Below are 13,970 nucleotides of genomic sequence, written 5' to 3'. Positions count from 1 at the left end.
CTCTCGTATTTATCTCCCCCAATCTAAATGGAAAAAACCTACACACTTCCACTCTCCATACCTCTCATAATCTTGTAAACCTCTATCAAATCTCCCCTCATTCTTCTTTGCTCCAAGGAATAAAGTCCGTACCTGTTTAATCTTTCCCTGTAACTCAACTCCTGAAGACCTGGCAACATCCGAGTCAATCTTCTCTTCACTCTTTCAATCTTATTGATATCCTTCCTGCAGCTAAGTGACCAGACTGCACCCAGTATTGCAAATTTGGCCTCAACAATGTTTTAAACAATTTCAACCTAACATCCCAACTCCTATACTCAATACTTTGATATGTAAAGGCTAAGATGCCAAAAGCTTTCTTTACAACCCTGTCCACCTGCGAAACCACCTTCAGGGAACAATGTATCTGTATTCCCAGATCTCTCTCATGGACATCAGTCTTCACTCCATCGAGGACATCTGCAAGAAAGCAGCCTCTCTCCTCAAGAACTCTCACCACTTAGGCCACGCTCTCTTCTCACTGTTACCATCAGGAAGGATGTACAGGAGCTTGAAGATGAACACCTAGTGGGACAAGGACAGCTTCTTCCCCTCCGCCAACAGATTCCTGAACGGACAGTGAAAGACAATCACTACCTCACTTTTTCTTCTTTTTGCACTAAATTACTTATTTTAACTGTAATTTATAGCATATTTGCACTAGATGACAATGCCACAAACCAACAAATTTTGTGACATGTTCATGACCATAAATTCTGATTCTGAGTACTCACTGCAGGTATTCTTGTGCCTGGCAGAATTGAATCATGTCGTAAATCAGGCATTGTTTCTTTGAGGATAATTTTAGTTTTTAATCAATTTGTTACAATAAATCAGAGGAATACATTCTGAATTTACAAAACCAGAAAGCTCTACATACACAAAAAGGCAAAGCACTTTTTAAAAAATAGAACATACATCTTTTCAGGATGAAAAACCATGTATTACCCATGACAAACATCACAAAATGTTTCTATTTGAACTATCACCACTTTTCAAAATTTAATCCTTAAAATACAAATTTAGGGCAAAGAGAAAAAAAAAACTTTCCTTCTTAATTATTAAATGATTGACCTGGGAGGTGATTTACCTGCCAATTTCCTCCCCCCCCCAAAAAAAAAGCACTGTTGCCTTCAGCAAAGACCTTGCACATCTCGAAGAGGGGCTCGAGGGAGAAGGTGAGGGTCAGCAGACAAGGTGCGTGGGTGAAGGAAAGTTATCGGGTCAAGGGGAACACCCTACAAGGCAATGCCATCTCTCACAACTTTGGACCGTTGATAGGGGACAATGGTTCTTTTACATCTGCCAGATTATTCACACTGAAAGGGGACTTAATTCGACTTCCGAATTGGTTCATTTGTGATTGCTGAACCAAGTCAACCGGAATGCAGAGGGAAGGGTCACCTGCAACCACAAAGCCAAACAGTAAGGGTGCTGTTGTGTGGGGCTTAGAGATCCTCATTCGCCATCTTCTTGATCAATCAAGGCCTTTTACTTCTTGTCAGTTCAGTTCCCACGAATTATAATCAAATTGCTTGATCTGTCCATTTTTAATTCTTGAACAAACCAGCTCAATCTCTTTATCTTTTCAAGACAAGAGTTCTGGGTCCCAGGCAGTGCAACATCAAGCTTTTCCAGACACCATCCCAGAAATATGACTCAACACCACCCGTTGCCGTGATGAAGCCATACAGGCAGTTTGTGCTGTGTTGCTGCAATGGAATTCAGTGTCTAACTCTTGGACCCTCACGCTTAGCGGCAAAGAGAGATTGAAAGCAGAGGACAGGTCCATCTCTAGATTTGTAGGTGGTTGTGAAGAGTGAGAGGCCGACGTGAACATGGAGAGAGAGGACCAGGTCAGAACCATGACCACTACTGCACTGTGCCAGGTTCCCATTGGCAGCCGCTTCACCTTTTAAGCCTGCTCTGTTGTGCCCAAGTTAAATTCCACCATTGTCGGGATTAATCTTGTACCACTTTCTGTAAGTTTTTTTGTGGATCCACCCATCAATGTCGGCTCTCTACGACCTGCCTGAGTGGCACGCAGAACAAAGCTTTTCATGACATTTTTGGGCACAGAACAATATACAATTCAATTCAAAGCTCTAAATCCTTTCCTGGCACGTGAACACTCCTGTGTAGCCACAGCACATCCTGATTACACAGATGTTTATTCATATAGACCACACTTCCAGTACAGAGCAGAGAAGATAAATGTGGCTTGGCTTCATGTTCCATGAACATATTTCACGTAACTGATGTACAGTGTGTGTGTTTGCCTTCATTTCGAGATTACACACAGATACACAAAGTTAAAGAAAGATTTCAAAAGTGCTAAAATTAGTTAATTTCATAAAGTGCTTTTAAGACAAAGTGAATTTTCACCACTAAAGTAATTCTCCAAATTATTTTTTCTTCGCTGATGGGTAATGCCACATTATTACAGAAACACGAATACTTGCTGTTGCTCGACAGCAAAGAGATGGGGTTGGCCACCTTGCTTTTATTTCATAAGTTTTGGTCATATGCACTGAGTAGTCACGACCAAATGAAGGTAGGCTGTTGCTGGACCCCGCGGTGGTGGCAGAATGGGAGTACATTTTGGATTCAGTTCTTTGATTAGTGATACGCTGTGAAAGTTAGTTCCTTTGGTGCAAGTTTGATTGTCTTGCCTGGTTGAGATAGGGGCAAAGCAATTCCTGAAGGTTTACACTGAACAGTGGTAACAAGGGAGGTCCAGATATTAACCCAGATGGTCAAAAATGCTACAGAAAGTAGGAACATGGAGATGCGGGACTGACATTGACAGGAAACACCATCAATCTTCAGAAGGGAAAACCCTGAGATTCCATTCATTTAAAACAAACCTTTGTGCCTTAGGGAATAACTGCATGTCCTCTGGTTTGTCTCTCTCCCAACGGTGGAAGAAGCCCTCTTGCATTTACACTTCTATACCCCTCATAATTTTAAATACCTTGATCAAATCTCCCCTCATCTTCTACACTTCAGGGAATAAAGTCCAGTCCTGTTTAACCAAATCATTGATCATTGAGTGTATTTAAGGCAGAGTTCTTGATTAGCCAGGGCATCAAAGGTTACAGGGAGATGGCCGAGCAGTGAGGCTGACTGGGAAAATGGATCAGCTCATGATTAAAGAGCAGACTTGATGGGCTGAATGGCCTATTTCTGCTCCTATGAGTTATAGTCTTGACTTTTCCCTCAAGGGTCCTCAAGTTCCAACAACATCCATGTAAATCTTCCTTGCACTCCATCCAAATATTCCCGCAAATAATGGGTTTCGGGGTTAGCAAGCAACAGATTAAATTGTAACGTGATTCCTATTTTAGTGTTGAATTAGGGCAAAACTATCTCCTCTGCATAGTTCCTTCAAAATCAGGGGCAGATGGTTAGCACAACACTGTTACAGCATCAGCGATCGGGACCAGGGTTCAAATCCCACGCTGTCTGTAAGGAGTGGGTACATTTTCCCCGTGTCTGCCTGGGTTTTCCCTGGGGGCTCCAGTTTTCTCCCATCCTTTGAAACCTACCAGGGGTTGTAGGTCAATAGGGTGTAATTGGGTAGCATGGGTTCATGCTGTATGTCTAAAGTTAATTTAAAATGCATTAAAATAACCACAAGGTCCAAGTGTTCCATTACTTGCAATGCACAGGGTTCCAAAAGTGGTGAGATGCAAACATCTCCACAAACTGAGCTGGCCGATGGTGCAGAGAAACCAAGGGAGGAGCCTGAAGCCTTGGCTTCCTTCTCCTGAGCTTCAGTAGGTCAGGAGGCAGCTCAGCATCTCCTGCCCAGAGGCAGAGAAGGGTGGGCAATGCCATGTTGACTCAGCTGTTCCTTGATGTGCCCCCCCGAATGAAATAAAGTATCAGCAACAGGAAGAAAATGCAGGGGCTTCTCTTCACAGGAGATCGAGTGAACAACACCACTACCCACCCCCCCCCCACCCCCTGAGCAGTCCACCTGCTGATACAGCGTGGCACTGTCTGTCCATGGCGCCCTAAAAGATAGGGGTGATTTTATCCTGTAGCCCAGAATACAGGAAACACAAATACATTCCCAGCAAAATGCCAACAGGAGGAAAACAGGGGAGCCCACCCTCCCCCTGCCCCCTATTTGAGAAGAAGCAGAGGGGATGACCCCACAGATATAGTGACCATGGCGGCGGACCAGCGAGGGGCTCCACGGCTGAAGAACGCACAGGCAGTTGGTGACTCGAGGCGAGGAACCCATGCAGACTGCGGGTGACTGCGGTCGAGAGATTCACACCGGGCTGCGGACTGCTGGAGACTGGCTGAAGGGACTTCCAGGTATCACAACCGGGATGTGATGGGGTGCCAAGGGCGCAGAAAGGTTCTTGACTGTGTCGGAGGTTCGGATCTGGAGCTTGGGTTGCCAATGGTTTGGACGGGAGCCTGTGCGGCTGCAGAGGCTGTGGGAGCACTGGAGGTAAATCCACGGACACTCAATGGCTCTGGGGGGCCTCTCTTTTACTTCTCTTTCTCTGACTGTAAGAGGCGCCGGGCAATTTCTGCTGAAAGCGGATCTTTGTTTCCTTTATAGCAGACTAAGGTCAATTTTGTGTTAAATTACACCTGTTTTATTACATGACAATAAAAGAATCTTGAATCTATGCAAGACAGTGAGAGCTTTACTTGGCAGTGTTTCAAACTGCAAAGTTAACAGTGAGACATTGCAGGAGGTTGGGGAGGGGCTGGTCAATTGGCAGATGAAGCTTACTGTGGTGATAGTTTGGTAGGAAGAAGAAACAATTAGTACAATGTAGACCGTGTGATTGTAGTCAAACCACAGAAAAGCTGGAGCAACTCAGCAGGACTTGCAGCGTCCAGAGGAGGGAAAGATATATTACCGACGTTCAGGCCTGAGCCCCTTGTCAAGTTTTGAGCAGAAAGCAGGCAGCCTGACTGAAAGGGCCGGAGAAGGTGGAGCACAGGCCAACAGGGAAAAGGTGATAAATTGGGCATGGATAGGACAGGAGACGAAAGGTGAGAATTCATCGCAGAAGGATGCACAGCTAGAGGAAAGGTGACAGGGGAAGAGGGAGAGACAGAGACACATATGGTTTTTAGACACCAGGCGGTAATGGCAAAGAACAGAAATTTTACTGCTACACAGGCAGCCTAAAAGAATGTGCAGGAATTTTGAGTCAATTCCTGCACCGTGATTTATCCTACAACTTTTGGAGGAAGCCTGCAGTATAAATTGTACCAAAAAATATTTGTTGTCACTCATCCACTCGACTGCACATCCAACCACCTTCACTGTTGCACTCAGGCACTTGCAGTCTAAAAAGGTGCCACATGGGCAGTAATTATGTTAATTTTTTCCCACAATTTTCCCAACATTGCAGTCTAAAAACCAAAAGAGCTAGAGGGAAGGGATAGGGGAAGAGAGACACGATTGGCTAACGGAAACCAAAGAAGTCGATGTTAATGCCATCTGGTTGGAGGGAGCCCAGTCGGATGATGAGGTGTTGTTCCTTCAGTTTGCGGTGGACCCAGTCTGGCAGTGCATGAGACCATGGGCAGACATGTCAGCAAGGGAAAGGGATGGAGAATGGAAATGGGTGGCCACTGGGAGATCCACGGTATTGGGGCAGACAGAGCCGAGGTGTTCAACAAAGCAATCTCCCAGTCTGCATCCAGTCTCTGATGTGGAGGAGGCCACAATGAGAACACCAGACGCAGTAGATGACCTCTGCAGATTCACAAGTGAAGTGTTGCTTTACTTGGAAGGATGGTTTGAGGCCCAGAATGGGAAGTGGCGCTGTACTTGGAAGGATGGTTTGAGGCTCGGACGGTTTGAGTCCCGGAATGGGAAGTGGTGCTGTACTTGGAAGGACAGTTTGAGGCCCAGAATGGGATACAGAAGCAAAAAGCTCTGGGGATATGAAGGTGCAGGGCAAGTTGTGAAGGGGGTTCAAAAGACATTTTCAATTTTGGCACAGAGTATAAAAGCAAGGAAGTCACGCTGAACCTTTCATTGAAAGAAAAACGCAAGGTCATTGGAGAGAGTCCAGAAAAATAATTCACAAGAATGGTTCTTAGATATGAAGGACAAGGATTGATTAGATAGAGGTTGGGACTTCCTGTACTGATGAGCTGGATGAAGGGGCAGATCTGATAGAAGTATATGAGGGGCTGGATTGCAAGGCTGTTCCTTTTGGAGGGGCAGAAGTGGATGGGAGAAGAGGATCTAGAGTAAAGCGGGATAAAATGTTTATAACGCAGCAGGTGGTTGAAATCCAGAATGCACTGCCTGTGGAGATAGGTTCCATTGAGGAGTTTGATGACTTTGGATAAATATATGATCAGGTAAACAAAATTGTCAAGCTCTGGATAAAGGATGGAGAGGGGTGAGGGTGCATCTCTTAACTTTTAAAATATACTTAGACATACAGCGCGGTAACGGGCCCTTTTGGCCCACGAGCCCGTGCTGCCAAATTACACACAATTGACCTACAACCCCCAGTATATTTCAAACCGTGGGAGGAAACTGGAGTCCCCAGGGGAAAACTCATGCAGACACGGGGAGAATGTGCCAACTCCTTACAGACAGCACGGGGATTCGAACCCCGGACCTGATCACTGATACTGTAAAGGCGTTGCACTAACTGCTACACTAACCATATTGTCAGCTCCTCCAACACCAGGCCCACAGTAAAGAACCATGAAGAAATATTATATTGCACAGGAACACTTTTTAAAAGGACGATTGTTTTAATGCTATTCGTTTTTCAGTATGTGGGCAAGGCAAACATTATCGCCCCACCTGACTGCCTTTGAAGAGGCCTTCACCTGCTGGTAGTGACAATTCCATGTGAGTGAGAAGCACGTTACCTGAGGTAGGCCCAGATTCAGTGAATGCAGAACAAGCTACAGGGGCCGAAACATAAAGATTAGGCCCCACTCAATCCACAGTTTAACGTGGCTTACAAGAGAACTACTTGGCAGAAAATAACAATCCTTGAAACCACATTTTTTATAAAACTCTGTTGAATTCACATTTTGTTTCCAGGGAGATAATGATGCTACATTTGACAAACAAAACTGATTTTTTTTAAATCAAGAAAATCGAACAAAGGCTGGATACTTCAGTCCTGAGCAAGGCTTAAGGTTGGCTGAAAGTCACAATATTTCATCTGTCCTTCAGCTTTGTAAATGGCACAGGACGGTTTGTAACTGAATGCACTTGTGTGAAACGGATCAGAAGTTAACCTAGGATTGACTAGCATATAACCAGATGGGATTAAGGAAGCAGGCAATGAGAAAGTTAGTGGTGTGGCTGAACTTCAGGAGAGAGGAAATGAAGGAACAGCTGAAAGGAGCCAATGACCTTCTGCTCTGCTGCTCCAGATGCCTACAAGTCAGTATTTGTGGCTCAGTTGACCATCGTGTGCTTTTTTAATTAAACAAATTTAGACCTACAGCACGGTAACAGGCCTTTCCAGCCCATGAGCCTGTGTCACACAATTAGTCTACAAGCCCCAGGTACATTTTTTGAAGGGTGGGAGGAAACCGGAGCGCCCAGAGGAAACCCACACAGTCACGGGGAGAACGAACAAACTCCTTATAGACAGCGCGGGATTCAAACCCCGGTCACTGGCACTGTAACAGCATCACGCTGACTGCTAAGCCAACCGTGCCGCCCCAAGAGAGTTCTTGGATTCATTGCTGTCCTCTCTGAGAAAGTAATGTGATACTACTGGATGGATGGGGCTTTTACTAGGAAAGGGTGGGGTGTAGGTGACCAGCTGTGTCCCAGCACTTACAATGAAGATGATCAGCCAACACTGGTTGGTAGCTCTCAACATTCACCTACCAGCTAGTGCTGGCTGATCATCTTATCTTCATGGTGAGTGCTGGAACACAGCTGGTAAAGAGAATATTTTCCCTGTATGGGAGCTGAATTAGAACAAGAAATCGGTAAGGAATGCTTTTGCAGGGATTACTACTCTAGGCCAGCCTTAATAACTTCAGTGTTACAGTTGAATCTGCCTCAACAGCCTCCGCTGGCAGCTCACTCCACTCTCTTTGTGGAGAATTAAAAAACCCATGGGTCCACTTTCGACCTTTCCCCTCATCTTAAATCTACCCCCTCTCATTTTACACCCCTCTACCCCAGGACAAAGACTGTGCTCCTTGACCTCAGCCACTCTCAACCTTTTTTCACCTATACTCTCCACCCCCTCCACTCTTAGGACTCTGCTCAATGTTTATGGGCCCCCTTCCCTATGAAGCAGTCGGGTTTTGGTTTCTTACAGATTTCTGTCCTACATAAAAAAAATCATAAAAAATACTCATGTTAACAAGGCTTTTTTAAAAATGCACTGTGGACCCTGGTGGGGGACCTGAGGACCCCTGTTGAGAATGAATGGCTGCTCTGGGCTATAGTCCCAAAGCAGTGGGGAACAAAACAGTACTGGTGCTAAACTCAATCTGCCGGACGAACTCAGCGGAACAGAGGGGAGCAAATGGGGAACAGAGGGAAACAGTGGGGAACAGTGCAGTACAGTGGGGAACAATGGGGTACAGTGGGGAACTGTAGAGAACAGATAGGGAAACAGATGGAGAACAGATAAAGAATTGTGGGGAGCAGATAGGGAACAATGGGGTAACAGTGGGGAACTGAGGGTCGCAGATGAGGAACAAAGGGTCGCAGATGGGGAACAGTTGGAGGAATAGAATGATCGACGTTTCAGACCAAAACCCTTTATCAAGACTTTACTGGTGATGGCCTATCAAGATTTTGCAAAGAAGTAAAAAAAAACCTTTGGAAAGACTCAGGAGGTCAAGCAATGTCTTTGGAGAGAAGATGGGGTTAATGTTTCAGGAGATCCTTCCCCCCAATACCTAGCAACAAGGCAGGGAGAAGAGAAGAGGAAGGGAAACAGATGAGGCTCTGAAAGCTCAGTGGTTAAAGCACTGGTCTTGTAAACCAGGGGTCAGAAGCTTGGTCCTCACTGGGGCCTCATTTCTGTGAGGGGCGCTGGACAAAGTGGCGACTCAGACAGAGTTAAAGAGTTTCATGTATGTTACATTCTAAATGTGATACTACGTGACAATAATGGAACTTTTACACCTCTTACAGAGGAAAGCGACGTCAACGAGTGCAGACAATGATTCTCCTCCCAATTGTCTGGTTGCTCACTTCCATGCGAATGATCCTCTCCTTCTCCAGGATGTTTTCAGGACTGGAAGGCACAAGTTGGAAGGCTGGGGCTTTTCTCCCTGGAGCACAAGAGTCTGAGGCAGGTTTATAAAATCACGAGTCTTGCATAAGGTAAAGCAGCCATTCTCAATAAGGGCCCTACAGATCCCCCTCCACTTGGGCGTCAAGAACATTTAAGTAAAGACCACCTCACATAACACAAATATTTTAAATGTTTTTTTGTGTAGTCGATAGAAATGTGGAAGAAACCAAAACTTGCCTGCCTGACGGGCCCATAAACGTTGAGGGGGCCATAGCCGAAAAGAAAAGTTTGAGAATGGCTGAGGTAAAGGATCACAGTCTTTCTCCTGGGGTAGAGGGAGGATGTTCAGGCAGATACAACTGTAACTGCTAAGTTATTCTTATAGGTTCATGGACAGGAAGGTTGGAGGGACGTGTGCCGAACGGGACGGGATTCATCAACATGCAAGGACCTGTTTTCATGCTCTATGGCTCGAATGAAGGGGTCAGTATTGAGCTGAAACACTGACTGTTTCCATCTGAACTCCACCATTGCAATGTTTTCTACTTCAAATTTCAAGCATCCATCTGATTTTTTTATCTTAGTGTTTTTCTTACATGTGTATTTAGAACAAGTTGGCAAGAGACTACACAAGATGAACTTTAAAAAAGTATTTCAAAGGAGGAGATATTTGGGATTGTTTAATTATGAAAGCTGGTCTTATTGAGCACAGGTGCAAAAACCAGGAACGCGCTTGGTTGAGGCTGCTCTGGAACTGGTACATCTTAGTTAAATTTTCTTTTATAAAATTTTTTATTTACATCACAGTAGAAACCGATTCCAGCCATTTAAACCCCTGCCACCCAAATGAACCTACAACCCCCATATGCTTTGGAGGGTGGGAGGAAACCAGAGCCCCTGGGGAAACCCACGCAGGTCACCGGGAGAATGTACAAACTCCTTACAGACAGCACAGGATTTGAACCCAGGTCGCTGGCGCTGTAATACACTAACTGTCCTGCTCATGTGATCTAAGTTAGAGTTAGTTAATTCCTACAGATCAGGACTCCAGTTTCAAAACAGACTGGGCCACAGAAGTTGCCAGACTTCGGGAGTTGTCAGACCAGAGAGTTTCAACCTACATCATCCTTGCCCAAAATGAGAGGAGGATGCTGCAGCTTTGACGGAGGTAGAGGTTTTTTTTTGAGGTGGTAACTTTTAATGTTTTAAAAAATTGTGACATACAGCACAGAAACTGGCCCTTTTGGCCCACAAGCCAATTACACCCAATTAACCTACAACCCCTGGTACTTTTCGAACAGTGGGAGGAAACCAGAGCCCCCGGGGAAAACCCATGCAGGCACAGGGAGAATGTACAAACTCCTTACAGACAGCGCAGGATTCAAACCGCAGCCCTGATCGCTGGCGCTGTATGGTATGGCACTAACCACTACACCAACCATGCTGTCCAGAGGGAAAAAAAGCAAGTTCGATGAAGGAAAGGCAGTAGACATTAACTATATGAACCGTAGTATAGTTTTTGACAAGATCCCTGCACAGTAGTCTAGACCAGGAGGTTAAGGCATCTGAGGCATATTGGTGACAAGGAGTAGAAGGCAGTGGTAGAGGGTTGTTTATCGAACTGGAGGTCTGTAATAAGAGGGCAAGAGATTCAAGGTGGCAGGGGAAAATTTAAAAGAAGATTTGCAAGGCAAGTTTTATTTTAATACAGAGACTGGAATGCCCTGTCAGAGCAGGTGGGTAGAAGCAGATATGATAGCAACTTTCAAAAGGCTTTTGGATTGAGATCGACAGGTAGGGACAAGTGCAGAGATTCTCAACCTTTTTCTTTCCACTCACATACCACCTTAAGTAATCCCTTAGAGCATAGGATGCCATAGGTGCTCTGTGGTTAGTCAAGGATTACTTAAGGTGGTATGTGAGTGGAAAGAAAAAGGTTGAGAACCACTGGACTAGAGGGGTACGGACGACGTGCACATGGATGGAATGAGTTTAAATTCGTGGTTGGTACACTCACAGTGATCCTGTGTTCAGCGTTTCTCTCTCAGCTGCTTTTCCTTCAAACTTCCTGCATCTGTAGTTGTTTGATTTTTGAAAATATATCAAAGTTCATTTCTTAAATTTTCAATTTTATTGACAGCAGGGTAGAGGCTAATTCTGGCCATTTAAACCCGTGCCGCCCCATTACACCCAATTAATCTACAACCCCCAGAACACTTCGAATGGTGGGAGGAAACCGGAGCCCCCCTGAGAAAACTCACGCAGACATGGGACGAACAGGAAAACTTCTTACAGACAGCACGGGATTCGAACCCATGGTCAATGGCACTGTAGTAATGTCAGGCCAACCGAGCCGCCCATTGTGTCGTCATTATTAGTATCAGCACTTTCAAAACAGGGAGAAAATGTACTTACAATCGTTGATGAATGTGATCAGCTTAAAACAGCCAGTCTCAACCTTTTTGCGGCTATGCCGCTCCGCCCCCCCGGACTCTGCTAAATGTTTATAGGCCCCCTACCCTGTGAAAAAGTCATTTTGGTTCTTGATTAGCCAGGGCATTGAAGGTTATGGGGAGAAGGCCGAGTGGGGAAATGGATGGAATGGCAGAACAGATTCGATGGGCTGAATGGCCTATTTCTGCTCCTGCATCTTGCAGTCTTATTCCAGCCATTCTTGAACTTCGAAAATTGCACTGCAGAGATGTCACAATCTTCCCCCGTTCCCATCTGGGATGAGTGGTGGCTCATTCACCCTGACACCTTATTTCAGGGCAACAAGGCGACCTGAAAGTTCCTAGCTGAATGTTAGCACTAGATAGTGTCAAGGATGCATTGTGCTCCTGCCTCCAGCGGTCAGCAGTTAGTTAGCACGATGCGATCGCTGTATGTAAGAAGCTTGTACCCCGTGACCTGCATGTTTCCTCTGGGTGCTCCCACCCTACAAAACATATGGGGTTGTCAGTTCATTGTGTGTAATCGGATGGCATGGATATAAATGACCGGAATTGGCTTCTACCATGCTGTAAATATGTTTTTATAATTTAAAAAATTTAAATGCTAACATTTAAAAATTCAGTACCATTGATTATCAACTGGGTTTGGTGCTTCAGGAATGTAAGATTTCAGGGAATTGTTCCATTCCCCGATTTCCCAAATTCCCGACCCATTTGCAGGAGGTATGCCCAAGAATGACAGAAATGGGTTGTTGAGAACCAATATTCCCCGTCTGACTGACAGAACTTTCCTCCAATTACACTCCACTTCTTTATATGGGAGTTGTTTTAGCTTCATAAAAATACAGCTTTTTCTGGCTAACAAATAGAGCTGACATTTAAAAATAATCCTTCGTCTTGATTCGACAGTTGTCGCGCTTCTTAATGGTTTGTACCATTTTGTGTTTATTTTTGCGAGCTAATACTTTCATGTCATTCTGGACAAAGTCTATGAGACGCCTCTTATTACCAGTGCGGCTGAAGAGAGATGCTGAGATCAGGGGATGACGTTGCCAAGTTGTTCGGGCATCAGATACCCAGCTAGGGTAGGTTGGCTCTTGCTGGGTAACACATTTGGATTCAACAATAGGCTCTGCTGAGAGTCCACCATGTGTATTGAGGTATAATCTGGGACGGATAACGTTGGCTGCCTTGTGTTTTCCGTCTCTTTACAAGCTCCGACCCTGGCGCTCGCAAGGCTCTCGGTGGTGAAATAGTTGCTTGGATTAAGGCTTCTCTCGGCCCCTGAGAGGGTCTCTTTGCTTGTGCTCCTGGCACAAAACTGCTTCATGTCAAACTCCGACGTGTAGGCGCCGTCTGAGTGTTTGTCCTTCTGTTTTGGCTTTGGATCAGCGAGGGTTTCTTTGGCTGGGAGAACTTCCACTTTGTTCTGCTGCTCTGGGGAAAGGAGGACACCCCCTGCAGGGGTGATGTCGCTTACCTGTGCATAGAAGTCCATTTTCCCGACAGAGCTTTGGTTGCTCAGCTGGTTGTGCAGAGGTGGATGACTGGTCTCATTTTTAATTGAGGCTGTTAATCCACCGTCCGTGCTAACCTGTTCCACTTTGCTGCACTCACATCCTTCACCATTCAGTTGCTGGCTCCCTTTATCATCTTCCTCCGACACGCCAAAAGGAATTCCTGCATTGTTCTTCGTGTCTCCTTTTTTGCTGCTGCTTTTCAGCTGAAAGCAGGTTCGTTCAGTGTCAATTTCTCTGTAGCCAGCGCCTTCGACTTCAGGAACATCTGGTTCATAACAGCTGTCGCGGCCAGAATCATCGTCCTTGGCATTAGAGCAATTGTCAGCCTTCAAGTGGCCAGACCCAAGGAGTCTGTCTGTATCCAATATCTCTATCTTTCCATCGCCAACATCAAGGTCAAGATCAATGAATTCGATCCAGGGATCGTCAATATATAGATCAGACTTGTAGCTCAGGTGGTTTGCAAAGATTGAGTTCACTTCATCCATTTTACCTTTCTGTAACAAAAACAATTGGCAAAGATTTAAATTAGTCTTAGCAGAAGTGGAGGTTTAACATAAAGGGCAATTTGATGTTCAGAAAGGTAACAGCTTTTAGTCAAAGCAATCCACCTGAAATGTTCATCAAAATTGGTAGGAATTCTCCAGCACTCACATCTACAAATAGTTCAATCGTCCTAAACCATTCATTTCCTCATTGTACATCCAACTGTTGATCTGTTATCT

The 13,970-nt window shown here is 45.2% G+C and overlaps 1 protein-coding gene across 2 annotated transcripts in view; it reads right to left on the bottom strand.

The window, feature by feature from the left end:
• Positions 1–1,483: 1,483 nt before the first annotated feature.
• Positions 1,484–13,970, bottom strand: part of ghra (growth hormone receptor a) — a 150,603-nt gene continuing 138,116 nt past the window's right edge. The window contains exons 12-13 of one of the 2 annotated variants that reach the window (XM_069884139.1): positions 12,735–13,742; positions 1,484–11,346 (exon numbers count right to left, since the gene is read on the bottom strand). In XM_069884139.1, coding sequence (XP_069740240.1) covers positions 12,762–13,742 — 981 coding nt within the window. In that variant the 3' untranslated portion in view covers positions 1,484–11,346; positions 12,735–12,761. Of the gene's footprint in view, positions 13,743–13,970 lie in introns of both variants that reach the window. The other variant, XM_069884129.1, reaches the window with a different exon arrangement.

This window comes from Narcine bancroftii, chromosome 1 (genome assembly GCF_036971445.1).
Source record: "Narcine bancroftii isolate sNarBan1 chromosome 1, sNarBan1.hap1, whole genome shotgun sequence".
Taxonomy (NCBI): Eukaryota; Metazoa; Chordata; class Chondrichthyes; order Torpediniformes; family Narcinidae; genus Narcine; species Narcine bancroftii.
The sequence above is the reverse complement of the archived record's forward strand: the minus strand, read 5'-3'. Positions and strand labels throughout refer to the sequence as shown.